Raw genomic sequence first — 22,504 nt, forward strand, 5'->3', positions numbered from 1 at the left:
ACTTGTGCGAAGTTTGAATTTTTGTTGTTCTTATATATAGTTCATTGTGGTGGATTTATTGGGATAGAGATTTTGAAGATATTGATAAAACTTAACAGTTGCATTTAGAGTCATGTCTTTTGGCTTGTGACCTTCCATAGTCAAGCACCGAAAGGTTACAATTCTTAGAATAAAAATATTTTCACAAAAGTTAAATAAAATTTTTAATTATTTTGAAATCCTGTAGAATACTACTTATTCATGTGTATACCTTGAGAACCTAGGGATACAAAAGTTAGATTCATTTAGGCAGAGTAAGACACCGAGGTGATGTCCATGCTTCTCTAGTCCATTCCTTTAGTATTTCAAACAAACAGGTCTCTAATTGAACCCAGAAAAAAATTCAGATTCTTGGTACTGCAGAAGGCTCTTCTGCCCAACAAACTGAGCCAACTCAGCCAGTGTTGGAAGCCTGAGGGGAAAGATTAGTGTGTCACACCTATTTTGGGCAGTTCACTTTAAAAAGCAACGCAGCTCACATCCCAAAAGGTTAGGAATTATGATCTAGTTCATGACTGTGTGGGGGCGTTGATGAAAAGTAGTTGCCTCCAGCCTTTTTTGTTGTTTTAAAAGCCAGAAAACAGCACTCCAATAGTTCAGTTTCTGAACATAGAGAGAGAGAGAGAGAGAGAGAGAGAGAGAGAGAGAGGCAAGCTAAAGAGGGGGGAGCAGGGGAAGAAAAAGATGGGGGAGCAGGGGAAGAAAAAGATGGGTTTTCGAGATACTCTCCATTAGAAACGTATTGGGCATTTTCTGAGTTGTCTATGCAAGAGGGTGCCAGATGCCTATGGCCCCTCTGCAACGTGATGCGCATGAGCTAACAAAGGCAGGGCCTTTTGTACATATCCTTACCACCATTTATGTCGTATTAATCCAAGGTGTCAGGGGTTCTGCTTAAATTTGGAGGTGGGTATTCAAAAATTGCATTGCATACATAGAAAGAGGATCTCCTGACAATCTCTGTATTCAAAAAAATCAAGTTGGTGGTGTTAAATTTGAAGGCACCACACGGGTGGTGATAAATTTGGAGACTCTGCATCTTTCAACTCAGAGAATCACGGGGCAGAGGGTTTAACATGATGGGGAGTGGTGGAAAGGGTTGGTATCTGGGAGTTTGTGGTCACAAGGGAAAGATGGTCATCATGGGTGGTAGGTATCTAGTGTGCCTTTCTCTGATGATGAATGTTGCTCTCTTGACGAGTTTGGTGTATGAAAGGAGTCATATGAGGGGGGAAGAGAAAGGGGGGATGGTGGCTAATCAGATATGCCTCCAAGGGAGCGATGGTGCTCCGGAAGGAGAGCGTGGAAAGATTTGCAGAGCCGAGCAGGTGTCTTCTTGCAACAGCAGCGGCTCTGTTTCAACCTCTACCGTGAAGCTCCCTTCTGATGCAGTCATCAATCTGGATCAGTGAGCTCTCTCTCTCTCTCTCTCTCTCTCTCTCTCACACACATGGGTGTTTCCATCTTGTTTTGTTTTGGTTGATCATTTTCTCAAGAGAAATCTTGTGAAAACTGGACTGTGGTTGCATGAGCATGGCACCTTTATACCTTGCATGAGCCTGTGATGCTGGCCGTAGAATCTTCAAGGTCGGTTCTGTGTGCTGTCATCTTCTGGTCTCATGAAGAGGGTGCTCAGATGGCCTGCATGAGGGCTAAGTTCCAGCCTGACGCTTGAAGCTGAGGGTGCATGGTGCGGCAGATGGGCACCCACAAAGAGTTTACCAATCTAGACTATCGGATCTTGGAGATCCGACGGTCACGATTTCTTGTATTTGGTTGTCTTATCTCTGTAAGAAATGTTGTCAAATAGGGCAGATGTCCAGACGAAGAGCTCGTCTGAGTTACCCAAGAGCCATGTTCTTAGTAGGCCAACCATGTTAATTTTGAGTGTTGGATGTGGATTCACTGATTCCTGTTGTGGCGAGGTTAATGGATTTAATTTCACCTGGACTGGATTCAGATCCAATTGGATCATGAGAGTGTGATGGGTTGGTTTGTCTGACTGATTGCAACAAGGTCCGATTGGACCTAAGGGGATGCACGAGCTTCGATGTCAGAGACGTACCTGATCCTTACGCATGCAAATGGGGGGACGTTATACATCAAATCCTATTTCAGAATCTGTGCAAATAATTGCACATAAAGTGGTTTCCACTACCTCAGGTCCTGAGGAAACCCTATTAGAATAGAATTGATATGGATCCTGGCATGACCTATGGATCCAAATTCGGATCCATATCCGAAAATGGTTGGTTTGTTGTGGGCATGTTGGTGTCAAATTGGTAGTGTAACTGGACCGGATCCTGTTCTTCCGGGAACATTGCTCCATATTCTATGTACTTGGTTTGTTAATATTGCTGTCTTGGTTTCCTACTGGAGCTTGAGACTTAAGTAGTGTGGTCCCTACTTGTGTAATAGTTGACAGGCAAGGGATTAAGTATTTCTCATCACAAGTTAATGACAGTTTGCTTTTAGAAGTTGTTTGTAAGTTTGATTCAAATACAGGTTATTTATAGTATTCTTTTTTTTTTAAGGAAGCAGGTTATTTATAGTTAAAAACCTCTTAATTGGGGACTAATTAATGCATGCTAACAAGTGCAGATTAAGCGTACTGTGTTCTTACACTGCCATTTTAAGAAGGATTTTTATTAGGGGTAGTGTGAAGATGTTCATGGCATTTTGAATTCTAAAATGGAAAGCTGCAAGGTTTAGGTGCCGTGGGAAATGTGACTAAATTTGTGAAGTTCAATGTTGCTGCTACCAAAGTTCGTGAACTTGGTCACGCATCCTGGTGTGGGATTTCATGAACTTTGTCTCGTTTCACGCGATGGGCGAATATTGTACAAAGGGTATGTCTTGTTGAATGTTGCCGTGCAAACTTCTTGATATGTGTGTCACACTTTGAGAGGGGTGCTATTTTGCTTCTGTTTTACTGAACCAAGCTTAGAACTTAGTAGAAGTCATTGGTCACTGGACCTAGACTGGGTCAGCTTGGTCAATGTGTCAAGTCTCTCAAGGGTCGGCTCAGAACTTGGTTGACTTGTCTTAGTCTTACCTTGATTAGAGGTGAGAGTGGTTTGTCACTTTGACTGGTCAAATATCTTGATTTGCCCCAGAAATTGCCTGGTTGACCTGGCGAGTCTTTCTTGGACCAAGTCAACCAAAAAACTGGCCTTGGACTTCCATGGATCTGTGCAGCTCGAGTCATTAGTAGGAGTGCTGAAAATCCAGGATTTTACAAGTTCTTTTGAGGAATGAGGTTCTTAGATCCTGTTTGCCCTACTAAGCTTTTCCCTGTTTTTCAATGATATTAGTAGTTGGGATTTCTGTAAATTCCTGGAAACAAAAGTACCGGCATTGATTGGTCTTCTAGAAAAGGAGTAAACGTGTGCGGTGCTGAGATTAGCATACTGCGGTTGATAGTGATTTGGATAACGAGTGAAAATTGTCAGTTAAACTTATCCTCAAGCATTAAATGGGAAATTTCCAAGCTTATCTCTGTGAAAAAAAGTTGGTCTTATCTAAAAAGTGCTATCTTATATACAGTTAGATAACATTGCAAACAAAATCCAAAATCCCTATTTTTACAAGAGGGGTTAACTGCTTTTACAAGTGAGGGAATCTTGTATTAGGATTGTTTTGATCTTTGTATATGTTTATTGATTGGATTGGATAGAGTCACCTTGCTACATTTAGGTTACTCCTTGTTTTGATGCGGTTCTTTTGGTGGAGCTTGGATGAGTTTTGGGCCTCATTTAAGTCATTATTTTCTGTCTTATCACTAAGTTTGAACTTTAACCAGTTTTACCAATTCCCTTCATTCCAGGGCATCTGCAGGCCCCATATAGTTGTGACAATGCACGATGATGATGATGATGATGATGATGATGATGATGATGATGATGATTTGATTTCATTAAATCTGGCTATTTTGTGTTTCTCTTCATGATGAATTTTGCTGCACTGCAGCTGTTTTATTTTGTTCCTACTTGAAAGGCAAAGATAACAGGGGGTAGACAGTAGATGTCTCATGGAGTAATTTTGTCATATGGGTCTGACTTAGAAAATGGATATCAGACTTGGCCTTAACTTAGCTAGGTCTGACAAGGCTCGGCATGGGCTGCCCAAGTGCCCCAAACCCACCTGTTGCACAGTGTCCATAAATTAGCATGGAGTTGTCAGGAGATCCTGTTCGTCCCCCCACACTAGACCTGATTTCCACCATCTCCACTACATATTCACCATGATTTTTGGCCTACTATCATTTCCACAAATTGACGTGCACAAACCGACTTCTCCATGGCCGGATTGTGCCTAATGTGGGGCATCCCAATCATGTGGACTAAAAAGTGACAAAAGAGCTGCAGCATCCACTTTAGTCACTCCCACCATTCCTAGCATTTATCACAGAAAACTTTATATATGCCTCCAAAAGTATTCATGGATCCACAAGGCCTTAATTTTTTTAAGGAAATGTTCGCCACATTGTTTATTTTAGTTTTATTACAGTAACCAAATGAATCCTCTCTGTTTCTCTCTCTCTACCTAGTACACCTTTTATTCTTTTGAAAGAAGGTCAAATGCTTGATGTTTTCATGGAATCTCATATGCTTCATATTAAAATATTTGAAGCATGTGGCAGTTCTCTGCATCTGACCCGATCTCAAGTGTAGTGCATCTAAGCACTGAGTTTTGTTTTTTATTATTTTTTTTAAATTATGTCTGAGGAACATATTAACGTGCACTAGCTGATTGCATATTCTATTGAATAAAGAAATACATGTGCAATGATTCTTGTGCATTCACATCAAACATACACTTGGTTGGTTATGTATTTTCTTATATTTTATTATCTTTAAAATGTGTACAACGATAATTATGATTTAAAGTGGCTTTGGTCTGGTAGTAAACCTTTTGGATGATTATTTTATTATTCTTTTACTTTTTCCAGATATCTAAGCTGTTATGAATCATGATGGATGAAAGTGGTCTCGCTGAGATCATATTATCTTATTTTCTATGATGACTTGGAAAGAGTTTAGTGAAGTGGGATTTCATTTTGAAAGTGCACAGTAGAGTTTTTGTGGTGATGTCGTTAGGGGGTGGACTCTAGGGTTGTAATTGGTTTGGATCTTTATCTGGTTCGAACTCGAGCGAAAGTAAGAGTCCGTTTTATAAGCAGGTCGGATTTGGAGCAGTCAATGCTGGAATCAGTCGAATGTGGGTTGGATCGGACAAATAAATAAGGTCGGTTTCAGGTTGGAACCTAGTCTGACCCGACCCATTTTATATATGATATAGGAAAGCCTGTATAGTTAACCCATTTTTGCTGTCCACAACCCTACCAATGTGTTTGGAGTTGAATCAAGATTCAAACCGAATCCAGTGACACAACGTCGTTGGTGCAAGTGCTAGTTCAGTCAAGATCTGAATTGGATCTGACCCATTTCAACCCATATGTTTGAATCCCTCCTCAGATTTTGTCATGGGGCCTACACCACATCAGCAAGCCCCTGCCACCTCAGATCCTCAGATTTGAGATCTGGGATCATCTAATTCAGCGTCTGATTGCGTGGACAGAACTGTGTAGAACAGTTTTGCGTAGACACTGCTGGCCGGACACAAAGGTGTTATGAACAAGTCAAGTTTTTGTCTCAAGTGTTCTTTTTATTGTTGGGGTTTTTGTCTCAAGTGTTCCGAATGCCACTGCTCTAGGGGAGGGGTGGAACACCTCAGGACGTCTAAATAAGTAAATAGTATCCCGCTGGATGCACGGAACACTGTATTCCAGGCGTCCTGTACGTCCGATGTTTGCGTAGGGCACATGGGGGCGCGGCCCCCCAGCTGTCCCACTAGTGTTAGTTCCTGTAAGTCCCATTTCCTGACACGATTCTTCACATAGAACATCCTTTAAGTCCCATTTCCTGACACGATTCGTCACATAGAACATCCTTTTGTCATGCATCAGAGTGCCTCATCAAAACATCAACATTGCTCTCTCTCTCTCTCTCTCTCTCTCTCTCTCTCTCTCTCTCTCTCTCTCTTAATTAATTAATTCACTATGTATTGTGGGGGTGGAACGCAGTGGGGACCCGAGGATGTTCGAGGAGTTGTGGAAGAGGGTGGGGGAGCGGAGCGCGACGGTCATACCGGGGTGGCAGTCTATGAGCTATTTCTCCAACAACCCCAACAGCGTCTGCTGGTTCCTCGAACCCTCCCTCGAGGATGAGGTCCGACGCCTGCACCGCCTGGTCGGCAACGCCCAGACAAGGGACCGCTACATCGTCGTGGGCACGGGCTCCACACAGCTCTTCCAGGCCGCACTGTACGCTCTGTCCCCTTCCGACTCCGCCGAACCCGTCAGCGTCGTCTCTGCTGCTCCCTTTTACTCGGTCAGTCTCTCTCTCTCTCTCCTGCTGTTTATGTTTTGCTGCATTGTTTATTGTTTTTCGGTTTCGTTTCTGCTTTATTTTATGGAGTAGCAGGGAGGTGCTCGTCTGCATGTTACATGGAAATGGTTTCATTGATTAGGGTGTGTGTGGTAGGCATGTGCACGGGCTCGGCGGCTCAGGTACTTGTGGGGGGACCCTGGAATGTGAAACAATTTTGCTGGACCAATCAGTAGGTATGCCGTGGGACCCGCATGGTATCAGCCATGTGGGGCACATGGTGTGCTGTTTGGGTTGTTGATTGGTTGGACCAGGGGGCTGTTCTGTCCCTGAACTGGACCAGGAAGTAAACCCGGTTGGATTCCGATCAGATATAACCCAGATGTTGATTGTCTGATGGAATTAGGGTTCAGAGAATGATGAAATGGATCTAGATATCCGATCCAAACCTGTATCACTTACATCCCTACCCCTAGGGATGGCAGTGGGGCGGGGCGGGGGACAAGGTTTCCACCCCCGCCCCGCCTCCCTGGCGGGGATGGATTTTATCCTCCACCCCCGCCTTCATCCCCGGTTCAAATGGGGATGAGGCGGGGCGGGGCAGGGATATTGCGGGGAAAAGGGGATGAGGCGGGGATGTGGCGGGGATCGTGGCGGGGACGGGGCGGGGCGGGGAAAAGTGCACGTCCATCCCCGCCTCCACCCCCGGACGGGGATGGATTTTAACCTTCGTCCCCGCCTCCATCCCCATTTCATACCCTTCATCCCCGGTCCAAACGGGGCGAGGTGGGGCGGCGCTTTCCCCCGGTCCACTGCCATCCCTACCTACCCCTACGCGTGTGTGTGTGGTACCCTTGGAATGCATTGAATTTTCTACCTGGTTACTCCAGTTTATAATCTTTATTTACAGATTGAAATCAAATTAGTAAATAAACAACACAATGGTATCTTGCCCACTTATTTAAGGTTAATTTGGTTGTTTTAGAGGGAATATTTGGGTTAACAGTGGACTTTTTTGGTCATTAACTACGATGACATTATAGACAAATTCTCAACCATTATGTTCCGATTGGTTCTAGAGAGACAGCGGGAAGTTCTTTTCCCAGCTACCAATATGAGAACTCCTCTTCCTTGCTGCTGTTTAAATGAATGTCTCTTTGCATTGTGAGCCTTTAAAATTGACACTGACAGCTCCTAGTGACAGTAGCTGCAAAGGATTCTGTACTATTTCATTTGCAGCATTTTAACAAATTTTCGTGTTCTTTCAAAAAAAAATTGTCAAAATATATCTGTAAATTGCATGTTTACATGGATGATTAACTTCATATATATGTTGTTTAGGTGACAAAGGCCCTTAAGATGAACAATTAATTGATATTGTTCTTGTTCTTTCACATGTTGTACCAGTCATATCCATTGGTGACAGATTACCTAAGATCAGGCATTTACAAATGGGCTGGAGATGCATATGCTTTCAATGAAATCCCTCAGCGCGAACGTGGGCCTTACATTGAGCTAGTTACTTCACCCAACAATCCTGATGGCTTTAAGAGGCAAGAGGTAGTTGAAGGAAATTATGGAAAGACAATTTATGATCTCGCCTACTACTGGCCTCTGTATACTCCTATTAGTTACGCCGTCGACGCTGATGTGATGCTTTTCACAGCCTCAAAAAGCACAGGACATGCTGGAACCAGGATTGGGTAATTTACTATCCACAGCTCTTTCTACTGTGTTTGTTGTTTCGCTTATTGCATATGCTTCCTGCTGTGATTGGCTTCCTATATCGTGTCATATAGATCATTTCTTGTCAAGATAGATTCTCCTAGTTCTCTTTTAGGAAGGGATCACAGGCAATGAATTAACTTTAATACTCTGGATGCATGAGTATCCTTGAAAGTGCTTTGATCAATTTCAAGTTTTAAACAGATTGTGCTTCTGTAACATTGGTGCATAACTCAGGCGATTTCTACATCCTTGTGTTTCAAATCTTGTTTTAAATGAATGAGCTTCTTTCTGGTAGGTGGGCTTTGATGAAAGACAAAGAAGTGGCAAAAAAGATGACAAAATTCATAGAGATTAGCACCATTGGAGTCTCCAAGGATTCACAGACCAGGACAGCCAAAATCCTGGGTACAGTTTCCGATGCCTATGAGCAGAAAAACACACCAGAAAGTGAGAAGTTTTTCCATTACAGTAGAAATTTGATGAGCCAAAGGTGGAAGGCACTAAGGGATGCTGTCAGATTCAGGGGCCGATTCAGCTTTCCAGAATTCCCTTTAGAATTCTGCAACTTCTTTGGTGAGGAGAGCTCATCTTATCCAGGTTAGTAAAATGGTTTAGTTTCCAAAGTACCCCCAAATACATTTTGCAAGATGAAGCAACCTGAACTGGAAGATTGCTGATGATGGGACTGACTTCATTGGAGACAACTTCTCACAACCTCTATGATATTTGAAAATATCAATCTTAACATTATATTTTGCCAAAAACAATGCGATTTTTTGCAAAAAAAATGCCTATTATTGAAACCATTGCATTTTCAATGTGATTTCAACCCGATATTTGTGCGCTTTTTGTTTTGGATAACCCCCCACCCACCCCCATTACCGACCCCATATTGGCTGGCCTCCGGTTGGTAAAACCCTTGGGATGCCACCAAAGGGTTTTGAACTTGTGATGTCCGGTTAACTTGGTGACATTCGCAAGTCACCCCTAGCACCACATGAGAGGAGCCCCCGCGGGTTAGTGCGTTGTTTTTATATGTTTCTTTTGTGGTGTTGCAGCATTTGCATGGGCTAAATGTGAGTGGGAGATCGATGATTGCGCAGCATATCTCAAGGCCAATGGGATCTTGGCAAGAAGCGGCAAGCATTTTGGTGCAGATCCCAAGTATGTAAGAATAAGCATGCTGGATAGGGATGAGGCCTTCCAATTATTCATTGAACGAATGTCAAAACTTTGAGGCACCTTTTCTTAATCTATGGGCAATCATGCCTCATATTAAAATGATAATGCTGGGCGGCAATTTTTTTATTTTTGTGCTCTCTCCAGTTCCCAGGCAAAGACCTTACGTTTGGAATTTGAAAATATAAAAAATGGAATAAGATTCTGGTGACCATCATTAACTCGTGACTGCATGAGATACCATATAAAAGCATGGATACTCCGTAGAAAAATTGATCAGAGAATCATTTTTGTACATTTATCAGTATTAAATAATCCTCATGTTAGCGAGCCTGAGTTGTTTCTCAAATGACAAGTGCTCTTTTAGATTAAAGCAAGTTTGATGCAATACCGGCAAGAGAAAACTACATATTTCATCTTCACTTGTCTCAATGTCACCTGAATCGAACTTATCATCACTTAGCTGGTACCTTGTTGCCCAGCTGTGCAGTCGCTCAGTTGATGCCCATAACTTCTGGACCACAGACGCTGCAATGGAGTTCCAGGCACTAGCTGAGAGCAGAGAAGGAAGGGTAACTGGCAAATTGCTCAAGACTGACATGGGATTCAAAACAAGAACCAGCACATATTCGCTCCAACAACTTGATAAAATACCCAAGAATCGCAATGCCTACAGCGTCAGAACAATATTGAGATTTTGATCAGAAATTATTTCATTGCATGCAAAGGAAAAGAAAAAAAAAGAAGAAAACGCACCTTCCATGGCTTAATAACGTTTGCTACTAATAAGTAGGTTTTATAGACTTTACAACCTTAGAAGGTTCACATAAACCATAGATACTCTCTCTCTCTCTCTCGAAACCAAATCTCAACAAACCATAGTTGAAAATAAACAAAAGAATATTGAATATTTGGATATAGGAAAAGAGCAAGCCAAAATTCAGTCACCAGCTAGGAAGGGAGTTGAAGCTTGTATAGCAGCTCCTATGCTGAAAAACTCAGGAGGCATGAACTAGTCGTTAGAAGTGTCTAATGGCTAGTCCAACTAGTTGTAATACAAAAAAATAATAAAACAAGAAAATACAAAACAAAGAAACAAAAAATACATATTTTTACATATTATATATTATATATATACTATACATATGTATATACATACTATATAGTAATATATACATATTACCTATTTTATATTATATATATACTATACATATGTATATACATACTATATAATATATATACATACTATATAGTATATATACATATATAAATATGTGTACATAACAATATCATGTAAATTCTGTACTGATTCCCATAAGATTATAGATTGATCATCATTGAACCATGAATGCTTGAAAAAGATTAGGAACATCGATGTACCACTGAAGGATGCCTGGATATGCAACTGATCTCAACTGCATCAAGAAGCCACTTATGTTTATCATCAAGATCAGCATGCCCCAATGCAGCAACAGCTTCCAAGAGCATAATCCACATACCTGCATCTGTCAAATCACAGTTATAAGCATAGTTACACTGATTAATGCAGATATCCTATTGTTTCTGTTAAAGACACACCATTTAATTCCTTAGAAAGTAAATAAGTTTTCAGTATTCCCATCTCTGACACTGGCAGTCGATCCATCTTTATAAGCCTAGCACTTCCAATAACCATTTTTGCTATTTCAGAGAATGAGCTTTCCCCTTGTTCTTGATCCATTTCTTGAATCTGCAAAAGTCACATCACAAAATAAATGACTTATTACTCCAAAGAAATCCATTTCCATTTTTTCAAAGGAAAATCAAAGATTATTCTTGTTCTTGTATAATTCTCATGTATATGAATGCGAATCCTAAACAATCCTCTCATTTACGGTCAATATCTTCTCTAGCCTTTCTTGAGAGAACACATTTTTATGGAAAAATAAAACATCTTGTAGTGGCACCTCGTAATGATTCTCAAAGGACCCTGCCCCTCTGGTTCTGGCAATGTCATTTTCACTTATGGTTCGTGAAAAAAGACCAATTGAAGTGGAGGGTTTCCTCAAACAACAAGGAGCTGAGGCTCACTATTTTTTTATATTCTCCACGGACGCATATGTATATCTAACAAGTATCCAGTTTGACCCCAAAATGACTACTTACTTTGCTAGTCCAGTTATATGAATAAAACTCTATTTGACACCAAAACTTACGAAAGAGTTTCAGTTTCTTTTTTTTTTCAATTCTGGCTTTTCCACAAATACAAGAATAGGTCCTAGATCCGTGCCACTTACTACTAGATTTAGATAACATACACAGAAAGCTCCACAGTTGAGACAAACATTATATGAATAATTCACCTGAAGAATGCCCATAATTGAACCTTTGTGAACCTTTGCTAAGCATTCCATAGCTTCTGACCATTCCTGATCAAAGTTAAGCAACACTACTTCTGGAACATCACCATATGGTAGTTCAGGAAGCAAACCAAACAAAAAATGCATGAAATTCTCCATGTTAAGTGAAGAACGTATGGGATCATCAGGTGCTATAGCAAGACATTTGTTCAGACCCTTCCAGAATGACATTCTCAGAGAACTTTTTTGATGTGGGCTATAATCAAGATAAGGAGATTCTGATGAGGTGAAAAATTCAACCATATCAGACGACAGCTTGTGTCTCCTAGCACTTGAGAAGATTTTCATCATGTCCATTAGATGTACCAATAACATACACTGCAGGGGTAGCTGTAGAAGCCGAAAGCTGGATAGATCAGAGATTTCATCCAAGAAACATAGGAGGGCAGTGACATGCTCAGCATGAATGAATGAAAAAAGCACACACTCCTCTTTCAAGGTTGTCCCATCTACATCTTGATGAGAAGGCTGGTTCTTGAAAACTGGGAATCGCATGCAACGTTTGACAATAGCTCCCCAGTCCAAAGGAGGCAACCTAGGAGAATGTGCAAGGCACCTGAAAACTGTTGCGATCGTTGTAATAGTCGTACAGATACCAACCTGAAACAAGAATTATAGAAGAATTCATAAACATTATGAAGATTAAAAAACTGAATTATTTTCAATATCACATACAGGCCCTGTGAGATTCCAAACAATATTGGACAAGCCCTGAAGCATGATGACACCAATAAGGCATCATTATCTACCAAACTGAGATTATCAAATGTGAATTTCTTGCAATCAATAAAGGACCAAACCAAGATTATGTCTCTGAATAAAAGAGCTCCTAAAAACACAAATCTACAGAATTACCGTCCAACCTTAGAGAAATCAAGTTCCATAAGCCACAATGAGAGTCGAAAAACTGTACTATCTTCAGCAAAGCTTTGTGAAGGCAGGTTTGACTGAACAGAGAAGCCATAACCAGTAGTGTCTGCCAGAATGTCTTTTGACACCAATTTGTGTCTAAGAAGTGATAGTGCCCATGCAGAATAGCTTTGCAATTTTTGGTCTTTTGGATCCTGAACAACCAGAAACATTTCTTGCACCAATGATGTACAGAGTGATTCACATAGGGAACTTGTAAGTATTGGCTCTCTGATATAAGATGATTCCTGAACAGTATCAAAATTTTAGAGTATGGCATTTTAAAGAACTTTTACAAATGACTGCATGCTTTTGGTACTTCCACTGAAAAGGAACTTTCAAAACAAGGAAAAAAAGAAACAGAACACCACCTTTGATCGGTAAATCCTTTGCAAAGAAGAGCGCTGATAAGACGTTTGAAAGAGAAAACCTGCAGCAGCACCCATTGTATTAACTACCCCAACCATACCACCCAAGCAAACTAATGGAGGGTATGCTTCAGTATAAGTACTTCTCATCAGTTCCATTAAACTTTCTATACTCTCAACCTTCACTGGGTAAACTCCTTCACTCAAAATGCTAGAAATAAGGCCACCAGCACCAATACAAGAAGCCATCAATAAACTTTGCTGGGAAGCACTAAAGCTTTTCAAGTCAAGAAGCCGAGAAATAAGGGAATGATAGCCATTAATTATAAATTGTACTTCCTCTTCATCTTCCAAGAGCTCTGCTTTCTGGAAAACGACTAGTGTTATAGGCAACACAAGACATGCACCTATAGATAATGCTGTCTTGGGCATGCTGTTGTCAATAGAAGGCTTACGAGGGGCGTTTATATATGTATCATCTAGGATCCAAGATATCAGCATATTCTTTATATCTAGCACGACATCATGAGAACCGGCTCTATGTAAAGCAGTTACAGAATATCCTAATCCCATTGCAAGCCCAGCAATGCCCCATGTATCTTCAAGAGAACCCTCAGAGCTCTGGTTTCCCAAAATAGTGGTTTCATGTACTTTAGGTACACCAACCGTACCCCGCGGGATGAAGTTGCAGAGTCTCTCCAGAGAATCAGATGAAAAATTACACATCTGAATGATCAATGTTGACAAGCCTCTTACTAACTTGCCAAGCAATTCTGCCTGCATCAGCTTATGAGATCCTTCATTAGGAATAAAAGCTTCACTATTTTCTGGCCGTGTAAAAAGATCTTTGCAAGTAAGACCCAAGCCCAAACCGCACGAACCTTTGACAAGATTGCTCTTGCTGTTAAGCATAACCTGAACAAAGAAAAAAAAAGAGAAAATAGGATAAAAATGTGTACTAAAAATGCAAATATACACAACTTATTACTGAGAAGATAACTGTAATCTGTCATGTGCCTTCTTTGCTGTTTTTGCAGGGTTTCATGTGTACTGTGGGCAATCATTTTAACACAATATATATAGAGTGCTCCCGTGCATTTGCACAGGTTTTGTACTAGTATATATATATATATATATATATATATATATATATATATATATAGATAGATAGATAGAGAGATAGAGAGAGAGAGAGAGTTTAAACTTACAGAGGGTAGGGAAGGTCAAACAAATATAGGAACTAAAGGCAGCATGAAATAGAAGCAGATAGTGCATGAGCTTTAGTTGTGCTTATGAGACTAATCCAGATTTTTTCTGTTAAGTAAGAAAATATCATGTTTAGATAATAAAATACATATATAATAAAATAAATAAGTAAAAAATTCAAAATAAAGAAGATAAACACATTTAAGATGTAGAAAATAAATAAAAACAGTAACAACAATTGATAATATCACGATAATATCACACTATTATCAAATTGGTGATATTTACAAAATATTGCTATATTTTACCTATAATAATGTTTGCTGAAAATACAGCAATAACATCACGATATTTTGAAAATATCACTAATATTTGTGACTATGGTTCAGAAAGACACAAAGGTGTGTTTATATCATAGTCACCAGTATCATCCTCAGCAATTTCTCAAGAGTTTTTTTTTTCAAAAAGTTGTTTTTCTCAGAAAAATCTTGGGAAATTTTAAATTTTGAAATATATAATGAATAATAAAAAAGATAATAAATAATAGGTTCTATATTATTTTTCTTACAAAAATAAAAAGAAGAAATTAGAAAAGCTTTAAAAATATAAAAGAAATAAAAAAAGATACTTAAAACATATAAAAAATATGTTTTTTGAAATTCTAGGGAAATTATCACGATATTTTCAAAATATCAGTGACTATGGTTTATATACTTAAGAAGGCATGAAGGTGTTCGTGTTACATAGAATGTGGTTGATAAAAATAATAGGGTTTTGTAGCTGCTATTTCATGTACACTCGTTCCTCATCTGCATGGCTCCATTTACAACATCATACATCTCATCATGCACATAAGAAAGGTAAATGAAGTTGCTCACGTGCCATAAAATATCATGTATTTAACATTTAGGTTCTCAGCCTTCTTTGTCTCAATCTCAACCTTTACAGTGTATGTGCACAACTGGTAATAGAACCAAAATGTAGCCAAATGCCTAACCATAGCAGTCCACGCCATTGAAAAAGAAAAAAGCAATTATTGGTGACAAATTTTAAGAAACATGAGAAAAATGGTAGGAAAAAAACCTCACCATTCCCTGAAGGACAAACATCTAAAAATCAATCAAGGATGGATAATAAAACTTTATACATAAGAAAAAGAAAAGGAGAACCAGCTTACAGCCAATTGAATACCTCAAGAAGTCCAGCAGCAATTTCAAATCTCAAGTTTGAGTCTGTTACATGCAAAAAGCTTGAGACAACACCCAAAGAAATTGCAGACGTCCATTGTCTGGATTCATGCTCAAACTGATAGAGCCAACCTAGTAAAAACCTCGATGCACTAGAAATCACTGCATGGGCAGATGGAGGTAAAATCTGAAAGGAACAATCATCGTTTCAAAGATGAGAGGAAACTATAGAAGTACCTTATGAATATGCAAGCTCAAAGACTAACTTTACGATAAACTAGTCAAATGTCAAAACTACAGCTACGACAAAATAATATCATCACGTTTTTTTCTTTTTAAATGCAGCCAATACTATTGAAAGGAAAATAAATATTACTAGAAACGAAACTAATGAATGTCAAATTGATATGTCATTATCTCACTATCTTCAGGGTATTTACCAGTGTTGTGAAAAGCTAAAAAGTGAGGCGAGGTGTTATGCCCCTTAAGGCTACAAGGATCAGTTTAATATAATAATCCCCAAACACCGCCTTCATAAAAGAAGGAAAATTGAAGTTCTTTAAGTTCTTTTGTGAGCAAATTAAACATGGCCTGTGTACTCCAATCACAATCACTGGCAAAAACCCTGGTGAAATTCACTGAAAACAACCTTAGACAGTTTTAACAATTCGAAAAGCAAAATTGATGGTTACAAAAATGTTAATATCTTAGTGAGAGAAAAGCCAACAGTAGACACAAGGTATAGAAAACATGTGTAAGGACCGGTAATGGATTTTCAACTATCCTTCTTAGCAAATAACTAAAGTAGAGGGTGAACAGGAAATGAACAGCAGATCCACCATAAATATAAGCGGCAAAAAAATGCACTATCCCATATGTCAGCCTTATCACCATAGACATATGCAACAATCTTCTCTTTTGTTTTCGAAGAAATGATCTTGATGGAGGCCTAAACCCCAGCCCTGCACTAAACCCCAAAATCCACATACTCACCCATGACCATAATGTTTGAACAGGGCTCCTCCCTCACACAGACTAGAGAGAGAGAGAGAGCATGCTGCATATGTGAATGGGGAGAACTGAGGAGGAAGAGTATTCTAAGAATCTAAACCACAATGGGTTGAGGAAAAAAACACATTACCTGCATCTCATTCAATCAATCTTCACCTTTCACAACACTGAAAAATCGTAAAACTTGCTAAGAAAATGAAGGCAAACTTGCCCAGATATCACCAGAAATGAGGTTCCTCACATCCTTTTGTAGATGAGGGCCCATGGAGCCTCTTATGCAGAGACTAAGCCCTACTGCTCGATTTTGGGGATTTATGGCATTTTTTGGATAAAAGTGGACAAAAAATGGACAATTAAACCATTTGACCAGCGTTTGGGTGAAGTGTACATTTCACCATCAAAGCGCAAAGCACAACAAAGTGTGTGCTTTTTCAAAAAAAGTACGCTTGTTTGTATGTGCTTTTACACAGCTTTGAAGCATTTTCATGTTTATTTTTTAAGTGAAATGCAAAGGCGTGCTTGAAAGCATGTTTTTCACAACACTCGTATTTACAGATTTACATAAATCAAAGTAGGAAGGAAAGAGGTGATCATATAAGAGGTGGGAGTTATAGATGCCAATGATACAGGCTTTTTCATCAGATATCTGACTGATTTGAATCCAAAAGATCAGATTTTCTGAGTCCCTTCCACATCCAACTAGATGAAAAGGGCAGGGACCAAACCAGATTAATATCTATTTCTCCGAGTCAAAATCAGTCTGAAGCTGAATCCAATTATTATGCAAACTAAATGAGTTCAATTATAAGCATATTCAAAACAAATCTGAACCATTTACACCAGTAGTAGGGGTATGTGCTGTGTTCTGAACAGGACATCTAGGTTACCAACATTATAACTGAGTAACCAAATACTAGAAAGAGATACAACTGAACTGTAAATGTGATGAATAAACAACCTTTTCACCTTAAAAATGACCAAAAGGATAGCTATCAGACGTATTGTGCATGGGAAGAACTGTTCACAATTTCAATACAGATGATTATGAAAACTGTTTGATAGATTGTCCAAAGGAAGGAGAAACAATGTCAGCTTTGTTCATCTTGATCTAATCCCTACGCACCAAATGAACCAACCAAATTCCAGAAGAAAAAAATATTTTGTGCTAGAATATGAATACCTTAGCTAAAACTGGAACTGTGTTTAGTATTCTCATCTCTTTATTATACAAGTTTTCAATCTGTTGAAAGATTTATAATAAAGACTGCTTACCTCATGTTTCATTCTTTCCACATTTGTGGCATGCTTTGGCAACTAGGACTGGTAATAGGCCGAGCAAAACGCCCCAAGGGGTTGTCGTAGTGGGGTGGGGCCTTATCCGCTAGGCAGACAGTCAAGGTTTGATTCCCATGGGTGTTACCCCTTTGCACAAGCTGACGCCCAGCATTGGCCCCAGGGGCGGGGTCCTAGCCTCGGAGTTTTATGCCGCTGGCACAATGACCATAGATATGGCAGGCTGAGCTAGTACGACTAGGTCTTTGTGCCGGGTGCGGTTTCTTCGGGTTATAAATCGAAAAAAACAAGCCAAGCGAAACAAGCTTGGACCATTCAGTCTTGACTTGTTTAGGCGCAAACCTTGTTTTGTGGCTTAGGCTTAACATGAGGTTGAGTTCACTACATCAGACGGTTCCATGAGCTCAAGCTGAGCTTGAGGTAGGCATGCCAAATAAAAAAGAAGCGTTGTTATATATATTCTGATGTTGAAGATCATACATGACAATGGAAAGAGTAAAATCCCAAACTTCTTCCGTACAGAACATGTGCATATGCCTCAGCTAAGTAAGATGTACATTATATCTTCAATGAGTAGGATGTACACTACATCTTCAATGATCCAAACAAGCATTCCTTTGTTCATAATTGGCTTGAATTTATGAATTTATAAAACAGACTCAATCGCAGCCCTCTAATAAGCCCGTGTTATGCGCCCAATAAGCTCTTACAAGAAGAGCCTCTAAGGGCTGAGGTATGAGCTGCTAGGTTTGTATCCTATGGCAATTATGAAGTTAATCTTTACCACATTTTCTTAATTGAAACTGAAGAAAATGGCAAATCTTTGATACATTTTATATATATATATATATAGAGAGAGAGAGAGAGGTAGTAGCTGCTAGCCATTTTTCTAGCTAACTGCCAGCTACATGGGCTTTTGAAGGGTTCTTTCCATGTTTTCCTCAAATCTGACCATACAAATGTGCTCTACATGCTTGCTTTTATAGGAATGCACTCTTGGATCATACAATTCTGATATGCAGGTAGGTTTTTATAAGGTTTAAAAATCGACGGTCTATGATTTTCATTAATATTCCAGACTTAAAAAATCATGTTTTTTGAGTGTTGTTCCCTAGTAAATTGACTATGTTGAACACATTTGTACGGTCAGATTTAAGGAAAACATGGAAAAAAAACCCTTCAAAGATAGTTAGCTAGAAAAGTGGTTAGCACTATGTCACATGAGTACGGGTACGGAATGCAGGTGCGAAGGGTACACATGCGAGCGCGGTTACGGAGGGTATGATACGGCAAGTTCGAAAAATGTTAATACGAGGACACGGATATATATATATATAATCTCTTAAGGAATCCAAATTTGTTATATTGGACTTATCTAGACCCATTACCCAGATTATAAATCAACCTCATTTAGTCCTGAACCAATTTTAAAGGAAAGAAAAGACATTTTAAATGTAAAAGAGGAGGGGTAAAATAAAATTATCCTCTCTCTCTCTCTCTCTCTCTCTCTCTCTCTCTCTCTCTCTCTCTCTCTCTCTCTCTCTCTGTGTGTGTGTACGAAAGAGAATGAGCAAGAGAAGAAGAAGTACGTACCCTTTTGTCTTTTCTTTATTTCTCTTCTCTTTTTCTTCCCCCCTTCTGCTTCTCCTGCTACCTAGGGAAAGATGAGAGAGAGAGGGAGACAGAAGGGGAAGACGAGAGGCGAGAGGGGTAGGGTTTTGTAGAGGGGGTTTGACTGAGGTCTTTTTTGTTAAAAGAGTTAGGTCCGTGTTAGACCCGACCAGTGCAGTACGGTAGCCGACCCGCGGCGTACCCGCACTGCACCGTGCACCCGCCCCCATGTCGACATGGATACTGTAATGAAGTGGATCGAATCCAATGATTATGTAAGAACACACACCTCAATCAAGTGGGAACACTTGATTGAATAATCACACCACCCACACAAGGGTCAAATGAGAAAGTATATTACATAGAAAACTCTCTTAAAAAAGAGATGAAATAATACAAAGGCCATGAGGCCTATTTATAATACAAGAGGCTAAAGGGGGTAGCCAATATGGTTGTTGGGCTGCTTCCAACAGTCATATTTATGACTGTTGAGAGCAGCTCTAACAGCTATATTGGAGCTGGCCCAACAATAAAAAACAAAAAGTAAAAAAGGAGAAAAAGGTTGTCAGCCCCTAATGGGCTGACGCCTATTACAGAGAAAAGACCGAAATACTCTTGCTGGGTATTTCAGTTACAATATATATATATATATATATATATATATATATATATATATATATATATTACCACCCCACTCAAAGTCTCAAACTCATGGTGGAACAACCGAGAGTTTGCCAAGTAAGAAGTGAAATCTTGGAGACGGAAGCGCTTTGGTGAAGTCTGCTAATTGATATTCAGACAGAACATAGGACAATGTGATGGTCTTTCTCAGGAATTCTTCACGAACGTAGTGGCAATCTATTTCAATGTGTTTCGTCCTCTCATGAAATGTATGATTGCTTGCAATGTATACAGTGTTCTTGTTGTCACAACATAATCTTGAAGGTTCTGCAATATGAACCCCAAGTCTTTGAGAAGTTGTCTTAGCCACACTAACTTAGACGTAGTTGTCGTCATGACACGATACTCAGTTTCAGTGGAGGAGAGTGACACCTTCTGCTTCTTTTTGCATCGCCATGAAATTAGGGAGTCGCCTATAAATACACATAAACCAGTGGTTGAACGTCTATCATTGACATCCCCTCTCCAATCAGAATCAGAATATGCAATGACTTTTAGTGAGGAGGATGATAAAAACAAGCCAAGATTAATAGTTTTTTTAATAAATCTAATAATTCTCATTACAGCGCTCATATGCACTGTAGTGAAAGCATGCTGAAATTGACTAGCAAAATTAATAGCATGAGATATATCGGAACGGGTAATAGAAAGATAAGACAAAGCTCCAATCCTTTGTATGTAGGGTGTTGGATCTTGCAAGAGCTCTCCATCATCTTTCTTCATTTTGGTATTTATGACTTCCGGAGTATCGACCAATGTTTCATCTAAGAGTCTTGATCTTTCAATGATCTCCGCTGTGTATTTAGTCTGTAATAAAAAATAACTACGATGTGAGTAAAAAACTTTTATTCCAAGAAAGTATCATACAAAACCAAGATTTGTCATATCAAAGTTGGCTTTAAGCACATCTTTGATATGGTTAACTCTCTGCTTATCATCTCCTGTGATTATCATATCATCTACGTAAAAAAGTTGGATCATCATTCATGCATTAGAAGTCTTAACAAACAATACAATGTCAGTAAAGCAAAATTTAAAATGAAGTTATGTCATCACATTACTAAACCTATCATACCAAGCTTTAGGGGCTTGTTTCAAGTCATATAAGGCCTTATGTAACCAAAAAGTTTTTTCATATGCTAAAGCCAAGCCTGGTGGAGGATCAATGTACACCTCTTCATCCAGATTACTATTTAAAAATGCATTTTTAATATCCATTTGAAATATGGGTCATTTCCTAATCGATGTTATAGCAACAAGAGTTCTATCAATAGTCATTCGAGCGACGAGGGCAAACGTCTCATCATAGTCTATCCCATATTCTTGATTGTATTCTTTGGCCACTAACTTAGCTTTATATCTTTCTAATGTTCCATAGTACTTGGTTTTTATCTTTCTGCATCCTATATTTTTTCTTCCTTTAGGTAATGTTTGGATTTCTCAAGTTTTTGCTATTTCTAATGCTTCTAACTCATCGTTCATGGCCTTAACCCATTCTTGATGATGTTTAGTCTCAGGTTCAAAATACGAGTGAATGACCATTAGACACGATCTATACCTTGGTTCAAAGGAATCATATGATACAAATCTACTAGGAGCTTTTGAAATTCTTATAGATTTTCTAAGGCTAGAAGAATCTTCTTCTTGGTTTTTGAGAGTATCTTTCTAAGGCACATGGTGGGTGACCTTCGGTATGTCAAGCATAGGTTTGTAAATTATTGTGAGATAGGTCTGTATCATCAAGAATGCTTCGCACATTCTCATTTGTCGTACGCATATCTTCACTTTTATGAATATTTTCATACTTATCATTGACTAGGTCAAAGAGGAACGAATAATCACAACTCTCTTAGATTTTTTCTTTGTTAAAATCATTTTCATTTTCAAGGAATGTAATATTTCGAGAAACATACAATTTGTTTCTTTCAATGTCATAACACCTATATCCTTTTTGGTTTTCAACATAGCCTAAAAACACATAAAGAATTGTTTTAGGAGAGAGTTTATTATTCTTGTTGGTAAGAACAAAACACTTGCACCCGAAGACCCTCAATCTTTTGTAATCAAGATACATTTTACATAGTTTTTCAATAGGGGAGACATTTTTAATATTTTTTAAGGCATTCTATTTATCAAATAGACCGTCGTAAGGGCAGCTTCGGCCCAAAAACCTTTTGAAACATTTCTAGATACTAGAATTGTTCTAGTGGTCTCAATAATGTGTTTGTGCTTCCTTTCAGCAAGTCCATTTTGTTGAGGAGTGTATGGACACGATTTTTTATGAACAATCCCATTTACGTCAAAATAATTTTCAAACTCTTTTGACACAAATTCTCCCTCGGAATCAGTTCTAAAGATTTGAATATTGGTTTTAAATTGATTATTTATATAACTATGAAATCTTTTAAAACAATCAAATACTTCTAATTTGTGTTTTAGAAAAAATATCCAAGAGTGTCTACTATAATCGTCTACAAACACAACATAATAAGAAACACCTCTTT

At 39.0% G+C, this 22,504-nt stretch overlaps 2 protein-coding genes across 2 annotated transcripts in view; one reads left to right on the forward strand and one right to left on the reverse strand.

The window, feature by feature from the left end:
• The first annotated feature begins 732 nt into the window (after positions 1-732).
• Positions 733-9,438, forward strand: LOC149827158 (L-tryptophan--pyruvate aminotransferase 1-like). The gene is made up of 5 exons (XM_090019186.1): positions 733-1,447; positions 6,125-6,431; positions 7,836-8,131; positions 8,452-8,753; positions 9,215-9,438. Exons 1-5 carry the CDS (start codon positions 1,116-1,118, stop codon positions 9,391-9,393), a joined length of 1,416 nt encoding a protein of 471 aa, XP_089875312.1. The 5' UTR covers positions 733-1,115; the 3' UTR covers positions 9,394-9,438.
• Positions 9,439-9,520: 82 nt separating this feature from the next.
• The window catches only part of RST1 (ARM repeat superfamily protein), a 77,594-nt gene continuing 64,610 nt past the window's right edge, over positions 9,521-22,504 (reverse strand). Inside the window, exons 19-25 of the mRNA XM_090018451.1 lie at positions 15,409-15,591; positions 13,015-13,926; positions 12,598-12,891; positions 11,678-12,334; positions 10,914-11,064; positions 10,716-10,840; positions 9,521-10,005 (exon numbers count right to left, since the gene is read on the reverse strand). Coding sequence (XP_089874577.1) covers positions 9,643-10,005; positions 10,716-10,840; positions 10,914-11,064; positions 11,678-12,334; positions 12,598-12,891; positions 13,015-13,926; positions 15,409-15,591 — 2,685 coding nt within the window. The 3' untranslated portion in view covers positions 9,521-9,642. The remainder of the gene's footprint in view (positions 10,006-10,715; positions 10,841-10,913; positions 11,065-11,677; positions 12,335-12,597; positions 12,892-13,014; positions 13,927-15,408; positions 15,592-22,504) is intronic.

The sequence above is a fragment of the Nuphar pumila genome, chromosome 10 (assembly GCF_984573655.1).
Source record: "Nuphar pumila chromosome 10, dmNupPumi1.hap1.1, whole genome shotgun sequence".
Taxonomy (NCBI): Eukaryota; Viridiplantae; Streptophyta; class Magnoliopsida; order Nymphaeales; family Nymphaeaceae; genus Nuphar; species Nuphar pumila.